The sequence below is a fragment of the Notechis scutatus genome, chromosome 1 (genome assembly GCF_049901735.1).
Source record: "Notechis scutatus isolate UNSWTSFEM ecotype Mainland chromosome 1, rNotScu1.2, whole genome shotgun sequence".
Taxonomy (NCBI): Eukaryota; Metazoa; Chordata; class Lepidosauria; order Squamata; family Elapidae; genus Notechis; species Notechis scutatus.
The window spans coordinates 207,650,767-207,672,340 of NC_142009.1; the positions used below are offsets into that span (position 1 = coordinate 207,650,767).

Consider the following 21,574-nt stretch of genomic DNA (forward strand, 5'->3'; position numbering starts at 1 on the left):
TAATATTTGCATTTAAAGCTGTACTGAATTGGATGGTTAAGAAGGCCTTATTATTCCAGTATTGAAGAATTTTCCAGCTTTAAGTACTGATAGTATTATATGCAATCCATTGACAACTATATTTTTTCATCTACTATGGATACTAAGTGCTACAGGTACAAGTGCTTAGGCCTTAATATTTTCCTTAATCTACAGCAGTTTAGCAAGTAATTTATCAAGTAACTTATTATTATTATTATTATTATTATTATTATTATTATTATTATTATTATTATTATTATTATTATTATTATTATTATTATTATTATTATTATTATTATTATTATTGTTTTTGTTTTTGTTGTTTTTGTTGTTTTTGTTGTTTTTGTTGTTTTTGTTGTTATTATTTCTCAAGTGAATATATTGGAAGATAATATAGAAGAACTCCAGTTAAAACATTCCAGTGCTGTTCCTGTGTTTTGGCAGAATGATTTTAATTGTAGATTATTTGAATTGTAGTTCAAATATTTGAGTGTTATATAATTATTTTACAGCTTCATATCCATGTGCTCTTAGTAGCCATTATTAGTTTAAAGAAAAGGATATCAGCTTTGGATTCCTACCCAGTTACAATACACTAAACCTTCTAATTCTGAGTTGGATAATGGATGGGGATTAAAAAGGAAGAGGCAGATTAGATGATTAGATTAAGATATCAAACAGCTAAATAGCTGAAAAACATAATTCCAATAATGATAATTTTTATTGCATAGCCTATTTACTTATTTACCTACTAATACCTTTCCCAATCAAATGTAAATTAAATTGCAGAATGATTATTTAAATTATTAGTGGCTCAATTCTAAGTCATTACAATCAAAGTTGTTTAATTTTATTATGCTTTGTTTCTGAACAAGTTCAAATGTTAAATATATTTATTAGTAAGTTTATATTATAGTATTGATACATTTTCAATGCTTACATATTATTGAGTGATATTCTTAAATTAAGTTGCATTGTGCTTTGATTTTCTGTAAGTTGGAAAGTGATATATAAATATTATATTACTAGTATTGGTATTTCTAATAATTATAATGGCAAATAATTAAATTCACTGTAAATTATTATTTGCTACATGAGGAGATAAAAGCATTGTAAGTTTTAGATTATTATCTACACAAATATTAATTAGTTGAAGAAATTCCACTGGCAAACTGTATATTTAGTCATTCTTTTCTTGTAATTTATGGTATTGGGAAATTCTAGTGTGGTTCTTATGGATAGTTTTAATTAAAATGTGTATATCTTTTTCAGATTTATTAAAATAATATCTGAACAAAGAAATATCATAATTTAATTAAAATGTACATATGGAAAATGTAATTAAAATTCAAAATAATGTGAGCTATTTTCAAACTAAACAAATTATTGTAATGGATTTTAAAGAAATATAAAAAGCATAATCAAGGGCTTTGATTTATAGATAGTCCTCATTCAGCAACTACCTCACGTAATAACCAATTGCAGTTATGATGATGATGGTGATGAAAAAGTAAGTTTATGGCCAATCCTTGCAATTATGACCTTTACAGGTCTCTAACACAAAGGAAAATTAAAATAATTGCTTTGCTTAACAACCAATTTGCCAGTCCAAATTATGGTAACTAAACGAGGACTACCAATATATGTGTTTAAAATATTTGTAGATGTCATATGATTCTGATTGATTTATCTATATTCTATAACTTATCAGTATGAATAGGAAAGATGTACATAAGTAGAGCTATCCTACCAGATATTTCATTTTGTCTTGTAGGAAGACCTGCATGCATTTGTACACTGGGGTTTACAGGTCCAAATTGCAATAAAACAGTCTGCGATCATTTTTGTCAGAATGGAGGAACTTGCAGTATCACTGCTGGAAATCAGCCCCACTGTCGATGCCAACCGGAACATACAGGGGACAGATGTCAAGATTGTAAGTGCAGAATAACTGGAGTATAATTAACAAAAATCAGAATGGAATTGCTATTTTTCAGTTTTTAAAGGCAATCATTTGGCAAAGTACTGTACATCCAGAACAAAACTATATAATTAAGTGTAAAATCACAATAAAAGTTCCTTTTATCAGACAAATATAATAACAAAACAGGCATGACATATTTTATTAATATATTTTTATTTATCATGATGGTGTGTGTGTGTGTGTGTGTGTGTGTGTGTGTGTGTGTGTGTGTAAAAATTGCTTTTATTTTAAGCTGTATTTTGAACCCCTAGAACTACTGAAACTTGTATGGAGAAAACACTCTTTAACTTTTGAAAAGGAATAAGAAAACATTAAATTACTAAAATGGTCCAAACATTTTAGAACCAGTTCTTATATAGTATATCTGTAGCTTTCCTTCTGTCTGCAAAACTATCTTCTCTTTTACAAAGACAAATCGTGGGAGGAGGGATTAGACAGGGAAGCAAACCCTAACCTTCTTATTGGCCATTATATACAATAATGTCTACCTCATAAAATACAAGATAGTTGCAACATTAACTGCAATAGTGTCTGCTCTAAATAACAACCATAAAACAAGATTACAAGGAGATTGTCAGCTTCTGGAGTGAGTGAGTGTGTGTGTGTGTGTGTGTGTGTGTGTGTAGATAGATAGATAGATAGATAGATAGATAGATAGATAGATAGATAGATAGATAGATAGATAGATAGATAGATAGAAACTCTGGAGGATTTAAATACCAAATGCTAAAAAAGGCACTTAAAACAAACCATTAAGAAGAACAAATTCATCAGCCGTGTTTTTGCCAAAGCAAATTATTTTCAAAACTAGATACATATTGAGAATATATTGTCTGGAGAATAATAAAAGTTTCCAAACACTTTGGGGGTGGGGGGTATTTTCATTTATTCTGCATTAGGGCACACAACACACCTGGAATGCAGTTCAAAGAATAAAGTAGTGCCAGAATGAAAAAGTCCAATCCAGCCAGAAAAAAATGCCTACATTCATTTCCTCATTATCCAATTGCCTTTCAAAGTAAACAACATCATGCAAGGTACAGGAAGAGAAGTAAGGAGATAAGAAAAATACATATATTTATGTTCCTTCAAAACATATTTACTTACGCTGCCATCTATATACCCCTTACCACATTGCATTTTGTTCTTTAAACCTCTTGCCAATCTCATCAACTTCATTGAATCATACTTTGCCTGTCTTTCCCTTCCTCTCATCCTATTTATGCAATCTTTACCTACTTCCTTTGTCAATTCATGCTTATTGGTATTTTCTTTATGATCAAGCCATATTCCATTTATACTGCTCATACTGCTGCTTCAATTCATATACTGTACATATACTGTACATTCTTTCTATTATCAAAGTGTCTTGATGTAATCTGGAGATGCTGCTTCAGTCAGGACACTTTCCAATCATGGTGATACTGAAAACACGGCTGATACAATACCACTTCAAACTGCAAGATAGGTGGTATATTAATTCAATAAATAAACAATAAACACAGAGAAAAAAGAGGATATAATATCCTCATTGTCAGTGCTACTAACAAAACTTAATGCATTACAAACATGTTATATATTTGTAAGATGCTTTATCTTGGTACTTTCATACTTAAGCAATCCATGTCCACTGCATATTACTCACTTTTACCTTTCTCCTGACTTAACCCATTCATTTCCATATGAAAAAATGAGCAGAATAACAAGAGTTGGAAAGGATCATGGGGGTCTTTTAATCCAACCCACTGTTCAAGTATAATCTTCTTCATCATTAATTCTCATAACTGCTATTCCTCTTAATGAAGTGCAGACAAAAAAAAATGATGGAAGGAAATAAAGTTTCAAACAATCGAATGATGAATAAATTAAAAAATATATTTTTTGCTGTACATTTAATTATATATAAGGGAAAAGTGAAGACAAAGCACTTCTTTGAAGTGCAATGGCAGCACTTGTTTACCTGAACTTTGATGCTATCTGAGTTATTAATTAGATCAGAGCTCCAATTATGATTTCTTAAAGTGGCATCGGATACCAGCAAAATCAAAATGTCTGTCAAGAATTTATGGACATTTTATTAAGCTGCTATTATAAAGTCTTGGGGCACACAAGAGCTTCTGCAATTTCATAGTGAGTACTCTAAAAGTAATCATATGAATGTTTTTAATGATAACCAGTGACTCATAGCCTGTTTTTTAAAAATATAACACAAAAGTAAAAAAAATACTTTGCTTTTGAGTTCAGTGGGGAAATTTTTATGCTTTCTGTTAAACTTTAATGGAAATATTATGAAAATTATTAGCAAGGATAAAGGTGGAACATTTAAAAAAAACTAAGAAAAGAATTACACATAATGTTAAAGCCATTTGAAAAATTAAGATGTAGGATGTAGCATCTGGAAATAATATATAAGGAGTATCTGGAATACATCCCTATTATACAGTACTGAGAAAAACAAAGTACGTTTCACTGACATTGCTCTCATCTAATATGTTATAGTTCCATCTTCAGTAATACAGTTTGGAGAGTTGGCAGTGTTCTTACATATCCACATTTGTATATGTATACATGACTATCTGTATGCATGCACAAACACCAAGGTTTACACACACACACACACACACACACACACCTACCTATATATAACAAGTCTGAGACAAATGTTAACATGCACAGAAATACAAATCATAGAATAGAATAGAATAGAATAGAATAGAATAGAATAGAATAGAATAGAATAGAATAGAATTCTTTATTGGCCAAGTGTGATTGGACACACAAGGAATTTGTCTTGGTGCAAGTACTCTCAGTGTACATAAAAGAAAAGATACATTCGAATAATAAGGTACAACACTTAATAATAGTCATAGGGTATAAGAAATCAAATCATACTAGGAAACTTCAATATAAATCGTAAGGATACAAGCGACAAAGTTACAGTCATACAATCACAAGTGGGAGGGAGGGATGATAAAGAGTGATGAAAAGGTTAATAGTAATAGTAGTGCAGACTTTGTAAATAGTTGGACAGTGTTGAGGGAATTATTTGTTTAGCAGAGTGATGGCGTTTGGGGAAAAAACTGTCCTTGTGTCTAATTGTTCTGGTGTGCAATGCTCTATAGCGTCATTTTGAGGGTAGGAGTTGAAACAGTTTATGTCCAGGATGTGAGGGGTCTATAAATACTTTCACAGCCCTCTTTTTGACTCATGCAGTATACAGGTCCTTGATGGAAGGCAGGTTGGTAATAATTGTTTTTTCTGCAGTCCTAATTACTCTTTGAAGTCTGTGTCTGTCTTGTTGGGTTGCAAAACCAAACCACACAGTTATAGAGGTGAAGATGACAGACTCAATACTTCCTCTGTAGAACTGTATCAGCAGCTACTTGGGCAGTTTGAGCTTTCTGAGTTGGTGCAGAAAGAACATTCTTTGTTGTGTTTTTTTGATGAGGTTTTTTAGGTGTCCATTTTAGGTCTTGTGATATGATAGAACCTAGAAATTTGAAGGTCTCTGTGTTGTCTAGTGTTGTAAGAGATGGTAGTATGGGGGAGTTTCTCCTAAAGTTTACCACCATTTCTATGGTTTTGAGTATATTCAGTTCCAGATTGTTCCGGTTACACCATGAGGTAAGTTGTACAACCTCTTGTCTGTATGTGGATTTGTCATTTTCTCGAATGAGACCAAACACGGTTGTATCATCTGCAAACTTCAGTATTTTAACAGATGGATCATTTGAGATGCAGTCAGTGATATATAGGGAGAAGAGAAGTGGAGAAAGCACACAGCCTTGTGGGGCCCGCTGTGCTTATTGTACAGATATCAGATGTGATTCTGCCTAGCTTCACCTGCTGCTTCCTGTCTGTTAGGAAGCTTATGATCCACTTACAAGTATGTTCAAGTACCACTAGTGGGTTCAATTTACTTAGAAGAATGGCTGGATTGAATGTTGAACTGAAGTCTACAAAGAGATCACTTGTGTAGGTATTTGGAGATTCTAGGTGTTGTAGGATGAAATAATAATAATAAATATTAAATCACATAAATCATGCATAAATGGACATACAGATTAAGGGAAAAATATTTTTACCTGAAATTTACCTAAAAAGAAATTCATCCATCCAAATGTTAATGTAAATGTGTAAAAGTATTTATTGTGTTATATACTAGTATCAGATTTTAAAATCTACAAATCTTGTCTAAAATAATGAAATATATTACATAACCCAAATCCATTAATAAACAAATATTTATTTAATATTTATTTAAACTTTATAAAAATGTGAGAATTTAGACAATATTAGAAAAGTTATTACTTTGCAGTTGCAAACTCTTATCACATATACAGGTACTCCTTGACTTACGGCCACCATTGAATCCAACATTTCCATTGCCATGAGAGGCAGTTGCATTTGTTAAGTGAATTATACCACATTTTACTTAACAAAATTTTTGCAGCAGTTGTTAAGTAAATCATTGCATTTTTAAGTGAAATAATGCCATTAAGCAAATCTGGCTTCATCCATTGACTTTGCTTGTCAGATGCTATCTGGAAAGGTTACAAATGGTGAACACATGACCCCAGGACAGTGCAACTGTCGCCAATACAGTTTGTTAGCATTTTGATCACTTGATCCATGAGAATGCTGCAACTGTTATAAGGAGAGGTGGTATTCAACAGGTTCTGGCCAGTTCTGGAGAACCAGTAGCGGAAATTTTGAGTAGTTCGGAGAACTCTCAAATACCACTTCGGACTGGAGATTTCACAGTATCCTTCCCCTGCCACACCCACCAAGCCACGCCCACAGAACCGGTAGTTAACAAAATTGAATCCCACCACTGGTTATAAGTGTGAAATGGTCGAACGTCTATGGAAATTTTCAGTCATCCAGGTCATGATTGTCCCAAAGGTGCTTTTTCAGAAAGTAACTGGATTTTCTTGTTTTTTCTTTAAAGAGATTTTGCTTCTCATCTAAGAAGCTTCTTCAGCACTGACTGGATAGTGGGGAATATAAATATTTATATTCCTTGCAAACAGCTGGACATTTGCATTCTTTTAGAGATTTGTTGAGGACACTTGGATATTTATCTGTGTCCTCAGGGTCACCTAAGTAAATGGGTGTGGAGACTTTTTGGTAGCAGGATGTTTTCTGCCCTGTGTCCCTTCACTGTTGAAGACAGGCGCAGGCTGTTGGGGATGAGTTTGTGTTGTCTGCATCTCAAATTGAAGTGCAAATGGTTCCTGTAGTCTGCAGTTTTTTGGTAAATCTGTTTAAACTCCCACACCATTTGAAGGGTGTTCATCCCAAAGTGCATGGCTAAACATCTATGGAGATTCTCAGTCATCCAAGTCATAGCTGTCCCAAAGGTGCTTTTTCAGGAGGCAACTGGACTTTCATGTTTTTTCTTTGAAGGCGTTTCACTTCTTATCCAAGAAGCTTCTTCAGCTATTTGTGAAATTGATCATGCCACTTTTTTCAGTGCTGTTGTAACTTCATATGGTCATTACACAAATAGTTGTAAGTAGAGGACTAATTGAATTGTATAATGAGAAATAAGAAAGAGACTTAAAGACATAACGTATGTTGTGGTATGGCAATTTTGTCCTATAAAAGATCGATAGTATGAAGATGTAATGGTGACAAAATACAGACATGTTCATATTTTGAGAAAACTGCAGTAATAACACATATACTAAGCCACTACAGAACTGGATTGCCAAATTGAGAGGATCTATTCATTTTTCTTTTAGATTTCCAGGAGTTGTTCACCAATGCCTGTTAATGAGAGGTCGCCATTGTCTGTAAAAAGTATTTTGTTTCAGTGTTTTTTGTTTGTTTCCTTTTTGTTTTATTTTGTAATTGTGAAACAAGAATTATGTTAGCATACAGGTATTCATTTTGTATGTTTCACATGCTTTATATCAGACATCATTCTTGGATGGCTGGGGAAGAGGAAAAAAATATGGCAAATGTTTGTTTTTTTAATCCATAAAGGAACATCCCTGAGATATAAGAAGTGTCTTTTAAAAACTGTTGAGAAATTTTAGTCTCATTTTGAATATTTTAAAAAGATCTATTGGATTATGTCTTTGAAAAATGTATATATGTGTATATGTTCATGTCCTATAAAGATTTTTTTCATAACTTATTAAAATAATTATTGATTCTAACAACTTATTAATATGCTTATAAGAGGATAATTTTATAATGTCTTATGTGTGTATATGTGTGTATTCATTGCAGATATTTGCCACCATTATTGTGTTACTTCTGAATCTTGCATCATTGCTGATGATGGCAGTGTAGAATGTTTCTGTCCTCTACAATATGAAGGTGCAAAATGTGAAATAGACAAATGTGAAAAATGTCATGGAGGTCAATGCATCATAGACAAGAAAAATGATGACATAATGTGCAAGTAAGTTAAAGCTGTGATAAATCATGTAATTGAATAGCCAGAAATGTATTCTTTCAATATATTTGTAAATATTGGGCAAGCCAATATTATTGTTGATAGATCAAGTCTGCCTTATCTGCAACTACAGTAAGCTTAGCAGATATGAATTAAAATATGATTTTAAAATATAAAATGAACTATTATTCAGGCTTGTATAGAAATGAAAATTAGGCTACCATGTAAGAAGTACTCCAGCAAAAAGAAATATTTTTATATCCGTTAAAATCAAAATTTATTACATGTGTATAATTAATTTAGTAGATTTTAATTAAACCAGATAGGGAATTTTGAGTGTTCTCTGAATAGTATACCTTAATGTACAATTTGCAGTAGCCATCTGCTCTGTTATAAAAATATGTGCATAGATGTATTATTGTGGGAAAGTATTTTAATTATACATTTTCCATATTGTAAATGTCCCATAGTAATTAATTTATAGATTAAAATATTTATGTTTTGCCTTTCATGAAAAATTAATTAAAATATATACTGTATATTGTAGTTTTAACTGAATGAAAAACTAAAAGGGTAGAGAAAATCAAAATGATAGTTCCAAACACACATTTATACAAGAGCATTATTTAAAATGTAGTGCAATTTGCTCCTTGAATTTGTTAAGTAATCTACCAGGAATTAAAATTTAATGTCATTTTTAGAAATTCATGTTACTATCACATTTGTATCAATAAAACTGAAAAGCGAAATATTACTTCCAATTTTAGAAGAATTATTGGCCCTTACTAGCTATTATAGAATACATAAAGATCACATCACAGCTATTATAGAATACATAAAGATCACATCTGCTGGATAGTATATTTTTCATTATTTTTTCTTTTTTTTAAGTTATTTTCTTTTACCAACAAGAATAAAACACAATACAGAAAAATAGAAAAACAAACAACCAACACTAACAATAAGGAAAAAAATGTACAAAGAAAAAAAGAAAAAATTAAATGTCAAATATTAACATTAAACACAAACATTATCATTAAACATAAACATAAAAATTAAATATAAAAAATACACTACGGCTAGATCTGAAAAGTAAATTTAAAAACCTGATAGCTTTCCTATCCTTATTTAACAAAACTACTGTATTAAATAAACAAATACTCCAGATGAGAAAGTCTCTGTCCAATAATCAAGTTTCCCAACATTTAATCATAATATATAAGTAAAACAAGAAAAAAAGACCAGTCAACATGTTAGCCCATTAATCATCAGATATCTCTGCTATTGTATTTAATATATAGAAAGTCCACAAAATAACTTCCAGTCTCTTATAAAGTTATCTCGTCCAGGGCTCCTCAACCCCCAGTCCGTGGCCTAGTACCAGGCTACAACCCATTCAAAACCAGGCCATGGAAGTGGGTGAGCAGATACATGCACATACATGTCCAAAGCTGCATTTGTAAAAGTGCACATGCATGCAAAATCATCCCTTTCTCCCTCCCAATCTCCACCCCAATCCCATCCCAACAGTCAACAATTGGCATCTCTTTTCATTTCCAATGTTTAGCAAGTACAATCCTCACAGCAGCACCATTTAAAAAAATAGTGCCCCAAGCTCTTTTTCGATTGGTTTATCCATAATACCTAAAAGAAAAGCTTCAGGTTCCATTTATATTTTCAATATTTTCTTCATTATCTCTTTCTTTAGCATCCTATAAAAGCTTATATTTAATTCTTGTTTTTTTGTTTTTGTTTTTTTCAAATAAATTTAGTTATACGGTATCTTTCTGACACTGTTTAGAAGAAAAATCTTTAATCAATATCAGTGTTGTCTGGAATAGAAGTAACATTCTTTCCATCAATAACAAATCTAGTTTTTCTCATCTGTTTAAATATGACTTTATCTCCTTCCATATTTTAACATAATTATTTTTATAAAGCTTAGAATTTTCATCAGTAAGAATTAGCCCCAAGTACTGTATCTTTTTCACAACTTTAAGACCAGTTTTAATTTCCAATTTCTTCTGGTCTTCCACGTTCATATTCTTGGTAAGTATCTTTATTTTAAGACCACATTTTAAAAAATATTTTAATCTTCCTCACAACATATTCAATATTTTGTAGTGGGTTTTCCCACAATCAATTATTTTCATTACTTCTGCGTTATTAAACTGTTACTGGGGCATGGCCACAGCAAAGCATAAAAACAAAGAAACAGAGATGGAAATCATTCATATTTCTACTCCCTTGATAATAATGTTATTAGTGAGATAAAGATCTTGTGTTGTATAAATACACATGCCTTTAAGTTGTCATGATATTAAAAGTAAGTAAAGCTATTGTTTCTGGTCACTAGAATCACTCATCTAGTACTAAATAACAAAATTGTCAACATCTATTATAACAACTACGCCCTAAGTCAAGGTCTCTGATCTTGCTGCATAGTTTGTTGAACATACCAAACATATAATTGATTGAGTAACCATGCTAAGTTAAGCTGAGCAGCCTGTAATAGCTTTCTTCATTAACCAAGGAAAGTAATTTAACATACTATTAAAAAAATAGAATGATGAATGGGGTATTCATCAGCACTGGCATAGTTAACAGTGACATGTTTTCCTCCTACAAATCATAGCTGCACAAATGGAAAAATTGCATCCAGCTGCCAATTATGTGATGGCTATTGCTACAATGGTGCAACCTGCCAGTTGGATATAGAGACAAATATACCTGTCTGTCTGTGAGTATCATGAAATAATTTGGGCATCTTTATATCCACATGATTCCTAATGCCACTTTGCCAAAGTAATTTCTTCTTTCAGAGTGATACCATGATAATGAAAATTTGCTCCAGATTTGGCTTTGGTTTTGACAATTGTCAATGGCAAGGACAGGAGAATGGCACCCCCTAACTACATGATACTATTTCTATGTTATCTATTTTAATTATTATATAGATTGCATTACTTAGAGATATAGACATATTATCTGTTGTTCAAAGACAAATATATTGTTATGAATATATTTATAAATAAAACTTGTAATGTTGCGGAAATAGTATTGTACTAAGGAAGCCTTTAAAATCAAAATTTTAAATTAATTCTTAAATCATAGTTATCCATATGATGTGACCTTTTAATATGTATGTATATTGCAATTGTGTTATGGTAACTATAAAGGTACATTTCACTCTTGTAACTGGCTCTATATGAAATAAGTCTAAACTGAGTATCCTAATTTTAATGTATGTGAAACATTTCAATGTAATTGTCCTTAAAGTGCTCATTAAAAGAATCCATAATCGTTCTGTTATAAGAAAAGATTGTCAGATATTTGGATGTAATGATATTCTTCCAAATACATCATTGCTGGGTGATGAATAAAAAATGTGTTTATTTATTACAAATTATTGGAGAAAAAAGGAATGCAACATGTGTTTCCATGAGAATAGATTATATTTGGGCAGGATCATAATTCTAATATGGGTACAGAGACTGCATATAGAATTATGAGCTTCTGTCCTTTGTCTTGGATAATAACCTGATACATTGGGGTACTATTATGTATGGAATGTCAGTGTATTCAACTGGTGCAAAACTTGAATTAATTCAGAATTTAGGTAACATTCAGCCAGGGGTATTTGAAGGTTAGAGGTAGTCTTTAATCTCTCTTGGCCAGCAATTATCAGGCACTACATAGTGCCTGCCTTTGTATCTTGCTCTCTACCACAATAGAAGAAAGATCAAATTGATCCTGTTGAATTCTGTGCCAGTTCTATGTTTGACAGGATTGCACCCACATTAGCTTGGTTTTCTAAGCTGTCAGTAAGATTTAATGAAACTAATAGTTTGGACTTACCATGATCAGGTGGAGCATATTTGCTTATTGTTCATTTTATCAGCTATGTATTTGCATTTAAAAGATATCAGCAAAAAACAAAGGGAGAATATTTATTTATTTAGCTGTATTTTACTGAAATTCTGCAGATGCTCTGTGGGGTTTAAAAATCAGCGCTGTGACCAGAAAGTGAACCCTTGTGATTACTACTGTCAGAATGAGGGAATTTGCACTTTAACTGCGTTTAATGAACCGAGATGCAAGTAGGTTTAACCTTCCACTTAATGCTGCACATTTTGTGACATCATTTCAGGCCACAGTTCATTGGTTCAGATCATATACATCCATATCATCTTGCAACTTTTTCTTAACCTCAGGGTTCATTTGTGTAATTTAATGTAGTTGTTTGAAAATTTGTTAATGACTATATTAAAAAGTACAACATTGGATGTAACACTGCCTTATTATTAAGCCAAAACTTTATGCTACTATATAATGAAAGAATATGACATCAGGATGTTTAGAAAATAACCCTGTCTTTAAATAGAACAATGTTTATAAAAAAAGGCAAATTATACACAAATTCATCATATGCTATTCTATTCTAGTTAATAGAACAAGTAGACAATTTGTCAGCTGTTGAAGTGATAAATATCTTTGTGACAATAATAAGAAAATAATTTTAAAAAGCAATTACTACAATAACAGCAAATTAGCCAAGCTATCTTAATCTTTTCATTACCTAGAATTTATTTACCATTGTATGTATGTTTCAGAAAGAAATAGGTTTCCCAGATCAGTGTTCCTCAAGAAATAAACTACATCTGTCTTGATTAATTTTCCGTTGTTTTTAAAATCATAGCTTCAGGTTAGATGAATAAAATTCATACTTAGTTTTTTTTCTGACAGAGCATAGTCTCATAGAGAATTCACATTCTATTGAGTTTAAGCTTACTTAACTATACATTAGCTTTTTGCTAATAAATATAAGTGAGAGATGATTCTAAGTTCATGACATCAGAATTATTCCTGTATTGGGCTCTAGATTGGTTGTCTAACTGAAAGCTGACCTCTGTTCAGATTGTTAAGTTTTCTTCTTGATATCAGCATAAAAATTTATATCTGTTTATGCCAACCCACCTTTTTGCTATCTTTAAAATGTGACAGATATTATATGCAAAAACTGTTGCACAGAATCATATTCCATGTAATGTGAATTGATCCATTATCAGTTTTCAAATATATCATTACTTTTACCACCAGTCAGTCTTAGATATGTTCACTTTTTCTTGTCATCCTTCTATATTTCCTAACTTTTCTATTTTCTAGTCTTAACTATTCTATTGTTCTTCCTTTTCAACTTTGCATATTGTCATTTAATTGAAAAAAATGGAAGAATATATTTTAAGATTTAAAGTTAAAATTATTCAAAGTATCTTTTAGGGTCTGGGTGAGCAATGTAAACTATAATGCAATCTATATTTCATTTAATACAAATATAATTCTTCATTAAATAATAATAAAATATGACCTCTCTGGCAAATCTCACTGTTATAATTGCTATGAATGTAATCCATTATTATATTTATACCAAAATGTACCAGAATTTGTATCAGAATTTGTATCAGAATTTTTCAGTGTATGTATTCTATTTTATTTTTTGTGTGAGGATGAAAGCTAGAAAAAAACACAAAAAATAACCTTTTCCATTATAATGGATAAATAATTTCCATTATTATATCATATATATACATGGAAATAATAATATAAGACTTGTACTATTTCTCTCTTTTTATCATTTATTTATTTATTTATTTATTTATTATCTAACTTTTCTACCATTAAAACAATCCAAAATAAAATAAATATAATTTAAAAACAATTTTAAACAATACATTTAAGTATGTAGTAACGTTGGAAATATGGTATCATCACCCAAGGACTGACAAAATATATTTGTGATTGATACCATAAAACTTACAATTGAACTGTAATTTTATATATTTGTAACATAAGGTTACAATAGTTAATAATTTTATTTATATTTTATGGTTATGATTTCTAGCATATAGAGAATTTTCTGTTCTGAGGTAACACAAAATACTTAAGATATAAACCATTTGATTGAAAGGGAGTGTAAAACACCAATCCCTCCCCAATTTTATTGAAATTACTGTAGTGATAAAATACATATCAGAAATAATTTAATTTGTTCAGGTTCAAGCTTACAGTTATAATTTACTGTTTCTAATTTATATAAATGCAAACAAGGCTCTTTCCCCTTTTGGTAAGACATGATTTTATAAATACAATTGAGAACATTTTTAACTCCAAATCTAAGCATATGGGGTTATGCAATTTTTTATCTTTACCGATCATTCATACTTCTAGAGCTATTACAGGTTTGCAGATATTAGTTGCAAGATTTTCTGCTTTTCTAATTAAATCAGATAAAGTGACAGGTGGTCTTGTTCTAACTAGTAACTCTTCGACTTTTCTTCAACCTTTTTGAGTGCTGTCTATGATCAGTAAATAAAATCTCATTCCTATCCTCTTCTTCAGTACTCTTCCCTTGAATCACATACTTAAGTGCTTTATGGACTTCGGACCATTCATAAACTAAGCCTTTTTAAGATCATTAGCCAAAATAAGAGTTCCATGTTAGCCACTTAAGTTGCCAGTCATTTCCCAAAAACATTTCCCACAGTCTTTCCATGTTTCTCTAAAAATCCTCCTTTTCCTTTCTCTATCTCCTTTCTTTTCCTTTCGGGTTTTTCTGTGCCTAAGGGGCCTCAATGACTCTCAGAGAGCTAATGACCCATCTTCAAAGTGCTAACAACCAAATGATTGCAAGACATATAAATCCTTCCATTCCCCAGCATTCAGTGAGAACTGAGGATACTTCTTGGATGAAAAGCTAAACATCTTCAAGAAAGTTACCTTTTGAAAAGCACCTTTGGGGCAATCATGATCTGGATGACTGAGAATCTCCATACTTATCCTATATTCCATATAGGAATAGAGATGAAATCCTGATTATTTCTAATCCTGCAGCACCATGCAGAATGTCCTTTCCATGCACATTGTGGGGCAGAAATCCTTTGGTAGGTTGCAGGAACATTTAAAAGTGAAAGGCCTGCTTGCTGGAGGATGTCAGCAGGAAGCACTTTTATTCTTTCTGCCTAATGATCTGCAACCAAGAGTCCTAGAATTGCAATCATTGAATAATGCAGTAACATGCTCAATGATTAAGATTTTGGTCCCAATTATGGTAATTAAGCAAGGGGGACTACTACTTGTATGCAGCGAGCCCATGAGAGCCCATGACTGAGTGCAGGCTTATTACATGGATGTTATAAGGGGATTTTACCAGTTTACATTCTAGGAGCATGCAGTTAAATATAGATTAATAGAATTGTATCATTTTTGAAACAAGTTTGTTCTCTCTTAATATGATTAAATGAGTTTATTACTGTGTCTCATTTTTTCTGTGTTTCTTTTCTTTTGTAGGATATGTAGAATAGTATTTGCTAGTTACATTCACTATTAGATAAAATTGTATACTTTCAGAGTTTGAATTTATCTGGATACCTGAATGACCAAGATAGTTCAGTACATACAGAAACTTAGTATGTCTCTCTTTCTCTTTTCCTGTATAATATGATCATCATCATCAGTCAGCTCATTTCATTAAGTCCTATGCCATTCCATGCTAAAGTAATCAACTTTACTAATGTGAAAAAGATAAGGAAAAATAAATAATGGTCAAGCAATATAAAACTATATAATGTATTTTAGCACACATTCCTATATATGTCAATCTGTAAATTATCCCATGAATTTAACACAATTGATTTCCATATAAGCCTATATAACAATGCAGCTTATTCATGAGTAATGCACCTATACATTATGCCTTTAATTGTTTTCAATAGAAAGAAAACCATTCCTTGAATCATCCTAGACCAAATTTCTAGGATAATATTAGTACATCAATGGTAAACCAGTGTCCACAACATTTCTTATATATACCAGAGATCACCAATTAATCTATGATGGAAATATCTACCTGGTCCTAATTCTTCTATAACCCTTGAATGTAGAGGCAAAATTCAAGTTTTAATTTGCATTTTAATGCAAACTTAACTAGTTCATATCTGTGCAAGAATACAAATGTAGTTATATGCTGAATCCTTATGTTTTCCTAATTTTATGATGCAGTTTGCATTTCAACCAAATCTTTTATAATGTGTTTATTGGATAGAACTACTGTATGAAAGACAGAATGGGGAATTGGTTTCTGTCAGCTCCACTGCATGTGTCTGATTTATTGCTTTATGTATTAGAATAGTAAATTAGCTCACATTGTAATTTTTCATTTATTAATTTATTAAACGTATAACTGTGCTACTACAATGAGCCTCAGCAGCTTATATTTAGACACCTAGACAAGATTTTGTGCAAACATAAAGATAAGATTTAAGATAGTACTGATATATACTAATTCTGTAAAATATGGAGATTTATTTCAATTCTTTGCTGGAATTTATTAAATAATTATTCACAATCTTTATGTTTGTAAGTAATCTAGATTTAGTTTTGCTACCAAATGTGGCTGAGAGCTACAGTATATGACGTTTAATGCCTTCTCATTTACCTCTACTGTGTTCTGCATGGGGTTGTTCTTGAAGACCATCCAGAAGTTGCAACTGGTCCAGGATGCAGTGGCACATGCAATTTTGGGTGTCCTTCAATTCACCTTAAGAAACAGTCTCTTATCATTGCCTTGTTTAAGTTATGATGGATCCTTAAGAATAGATTTTGGTTTTCTTTAAAACATTTGTTAGTCAGCACTCTATTTAAGTATTGTAATATGGGGAACAAACATCAGTATTTTGTAAATTAATTCTCCTCATGAGCTTACCAAGTTAGTAATAAATATTTTATATTTAAGTACCTATTGACTGATTTATAGACTATGTATCATTGTCAACTCTTAGTAGCCACATAAATAAAATTTATCCATGACAGTCCTTAACCTGGTCTTTCCAAAAGTGCATTCATTGCCATTGTAACTGAATCCATTCACTTTGCTGGTTATCATCTCCTTCTCTTTTCTTCCACTTCCCCCAACTTTAGAACATTTTCCAGAGAGCCAGGTCTTCACATAATGTATGATAATTTTAGTGTGGTCATTTGTAGCTCTAGTGAGAACTATGGGTAGATTTATTTAATAATCATATAGCAATATAATTTATATTTTTAATATTATCGTTCAATAATAATTTGCATTTTTAAAACAATAGATAGATAGATAGATAGATAGATAGATAGATAGATAGATAGATAGATAGATAGATAGATAGATAGATAGATAGATAGATAGATAGATAGATAGATAGATAGATAGATAGATAGATAGATAGATAGATAGATAGATAGATAGATAGATAGATAGATAAGATAGGACAGGAGAGGAGAGGAGAGGAGAGGAGAGGACAAAATAATATTCTTATCTTGGAAGCTTTAAAGGCCTGTTCAGATGTTCCCGAAAGCTTGATTCCTAATCATCACATGGAATGTCCATGCTGCGATCCTGGTAGCAAGGTCTGATGTTACTAACTTCTGGTTTTTGTTATTGTTGTTTTCAATTTTCCCATTTTGGAATTTTCTAATTGCCTCCCATACAAGTAGTAATTGAGCCTGATCCCACTTCACATTTTTAAGATCACTCAGGTCAACTGAGTAGATATACTATAGCTGAAGTAGAGACTTTGCAGTTTAGATATCTTGAGCTCGTTGAATTTTATTTGGCAACATATCTGTTTATAATAATATAAAATTATTATGTTAGAGATAATTTTTTGAATAAACAAAAATAAGACCAGGTTCTTAACATGTTTTCAATGCTTAATTGATTGGCATGCCTTACAGTATGCTAAGAAACGGCTAGTTAATGTAATGTCTAGAACATTACATTTTATAATGCATAATTAAACTAAAACATATTACCTTGAGAAAATGTATTAATCAATTAGTACATTTAATTGTATTAAAGTAAAAGTAAATTTAATTGTATTAGAACAAAAGTAATGTCTGTTGTAGATGTTGTTTATAATTAATAAAGTGGACAAGGAATAAAATTAATATGTTAATGATGATAAAAGCCACAGATAGATACAATCAAACTAAATAGTAATTTCAAATAACTATTTTGAAAAGATAGTGTGGTCCTGGCAAAAAGAATATTTATTTTTATTTATACTTGATAAATACATACATAGACAAAATTAATATTTATTAAAGGATTGATGTGCATTTCTATTCCAGTTTCCTTCTGCCAGCTATTAAGTCTCCTTTTCATTTTGGTAAAGGCTCATGAAATAGCCTTCAATTAATATCTCCTATGTTATTACTTTTTTGCAAGTTGCCATAGATGGCTATTTTAAGAGATCTCTGTGCTGTTCTCTAATGAAAAGATCTATGAGTTAGTTCTGTGATCTCCCCCCCACTCTCTCTCTCTCACACACAGTGCAATAGTACAAAATTAGGTAATGGGGGTCTCTCCTTATTGAACAATTTCTTCTTCAAGTGCAAATCCAGGAATAACCCTCTATCTATAAATATGACAAAATAACTGCATTGTATCTGGGATTATCCAGAATTCAGTTATCCAGAATTAAAACTCCCAGCAGCTGCACTGAATACAGCTATGATGATACAGCTATAAGAGTTGCAAGGTAGTAAGATCTAAAAAACTATTGGATCTACCCAAATAACTTAAAAAAATGAAAAGTTGTGAAGTGAAGTTCTGCAATCACAGAGTTATACTAAAACCATCAGTTGTATGATTGAATTTAACACTTACATAATTATTTATATAATTTTTAAACAATATTTTATGTAATTCATAAATGATGAGTTTATCCATTTGTATTTAGGATAGGCTTATACATTGTAGCTTTAAATATAATTTCTCATTTTATATGAACCTGTCAATTTAGTAAGCTATAATCATTTGATGCAATGTTATTTTTCATTCTGCAAAGACAATTTTTTTCAGTCTATTTCATGAGGTAGGATTCCATGTTCACCTTTTTAATGCCACTTTTTGAGGATATAGCAAGCAGAAGGCATGCTTGTCTAATAGCAATAGTTCCATTCTTCCATTCTGTGAAGTTAATACTACCTTATTTTTGTAATAAAAGCATTTCCATACATTCATTAGTCACACCTGCCAATGTACTTATTATCTTGTGAATATTTCTCTCTTTCTGTATACCTGCATACATACACACACACATACATGCCATAATAAATGTTCCTATAGTCCAGAAATTAGAAAAAAAAATCTTATTATGACATTTCTTATGCGAATATTCTTTCGGCAAATAAAAGTCACAAAGTTGTCATCAAAATGTAAGCAGTCACTTTGAGCATTTTTTAAAATTAATTCTGATAATTGTTTCATAGCCTGTAAATTCTTTCCTTCCCCTCAAATACACTTTTTGTTTTGCTTTCAACTTTCTGCCATTAATGCAGATTCTTTTCACTATGAAATAATTTGTGATATTCTCTTGTCATTGAAGATAAGAGTGTTATTAAACAAAATTGTTCCGTGACATTATTGTGTTATTGTTGTTTTGCATATAATGAACCTTCTACTTAATGGTTACTTATTACATGTCATGCTATATAAAAACCTTAGAAGAAAAGAAGAAACTCTTAAAAGAAAAGTTTTAAATTACATGTGTATTTAAACTGCCAAGATTCTGTTAAACTGGTTCTCCTTTATATACATAATATATAATTGTTAGAAAGGACAATATTTTTCTAGAGTTGCATATTTTAAATGAAAAAAAAATTGATTATGTGCCATCCAATAGGTGTCAACTCTTAGCAACCATAGATTTTTTCCATAAAAGTGAGAAAATGTGTATCACTAATTATTTTGTATATTTTTTCTTACATATCAACCTATTTGAAGATTTTTTAAAAATCAGTAATAGCAATCAAATTTTATCTCACAGGCTTTAAATTAAGTTTGAAGGAATTAGATTGTATTTGAAGTTTTAGAACGAAGCTGAAGAGTTGTGACATACCAGCATAGCACTTCTATCATCTCATTAGGAGCATAGAAAATTGCTTTCAACCAGTCCAACTATTTGTGATTATTCCTCACTCGTTTGATAGTATTAAACAGTGCATGCAAAGACAATAGTTTGCCACTCAATTAACGGAAGACATTTCAGACCATTATATGTATGCATTATAATTAATGTGAGTGAAGACAAAAAAAAAATCATTTAATCATAATGATAGATGTATTTCTCATTATTTTAAAAGAGCAAAGAGGAAATGCAGATTGAAGGAGGTGCTGCTTTACAGCTTTTAATAAATGAATATATTAAAACTAAATGATAACTCACCTGGTCTTCGAGACTCATGATATTTACCTAGATCAGCAGGAGACAACCTTCTCAAGATGGAAGCTTGCCACAGACATGACTTGGGGTAGTGGTAGTCAAAACTATGCTGAAATAATTACAAATCCAGAAGCATGCTATAAGCCTATGAAAAAAGAAAATATAAGAAGCTCAGACTGGCTGTATTCTAATTTAGAAGTGTATAAGAGGGAAGGAATACAAAATACAATTAGGCTTTCAGGATTTTGTTACCATAGTCTATTTACAGTAAAAAAAAAAAATATAGTTCCAATCAAATTGATGGAATCTGTTTACTGACCTGGCCTAACTTGAATGGTTGACAACAAGGAACAACTTTCTTCTATGTGGTTCCCACCATTTGGAATGCAGTGCCTCAAAGTTCTGTTTGTCTCTTATTCTTTAAGTATTTAGAGAAATGATAACATCACCTCTGTGGCCAAATCTGTAATTGTTAACTATTTTAGTAAATGATTTTTAGTTTTAGTTTAGTTGCATTTTTAATGTTTTGTACTATCTTTTAAATAATTGTAAGCCCTCTTGAATGGTAGAGTATAAAGAAGAATTGAGTGTAAATTCAATAATGAAACAAATTTTCAATCAAACTCAAAAGTATCAAAAGTATTTAATTATTTAAAACCTAGCACTAGGGTATGATAAGTGAAACAAGATGTTCATTTCAGAATAATATGATCCAAAATTGTCAATATTGTCATTTAATAAGGATTTTTAATTTTAATTTTTAATTTGCGAACACAGGACAGAAGTAATTGTTACTATTATAATCCAGACTATAAATAAAATCTATTTTGATCAGCTATTAACTGAAAGTAAATTCATTTTAAATTTGAACACATTGTAAAACCCAGATATTATTAT

At 31.0% G+C, this 21,574-nt stretch overlaps 1 protein-coding gene across 1 annotated transcript in view; it reads left to right on the top strand.

The window, feature by feature from the left end:
- LRP1B (LDL receptor related protein 1B) overlaps nucleotides 1–21,574 on the top strand; it is a 702,645-nt gene that overhangs the window by 669,350 nt on the left and 11,721 nt on the right. The window contains exons 84-86 of the mRNA XM_087955711.1: nucleotides 1,796–1,957; nucleotides 8,246–8,420; nucleotides 11,050–11,154. Coding sequence (XP_087811837.1) covers nucleotides 1,796–1,957; nucleotides 8,246–8,420; nucleotides 11,050–11,154 — 442 coding nt within the window. The remainder of the gene's footprint in view (nucleotides 1–1,795; nucleotides 1,958–8,245; nucleotides 8,421–11,049; nucleotides 11,155–21,574) is intronic.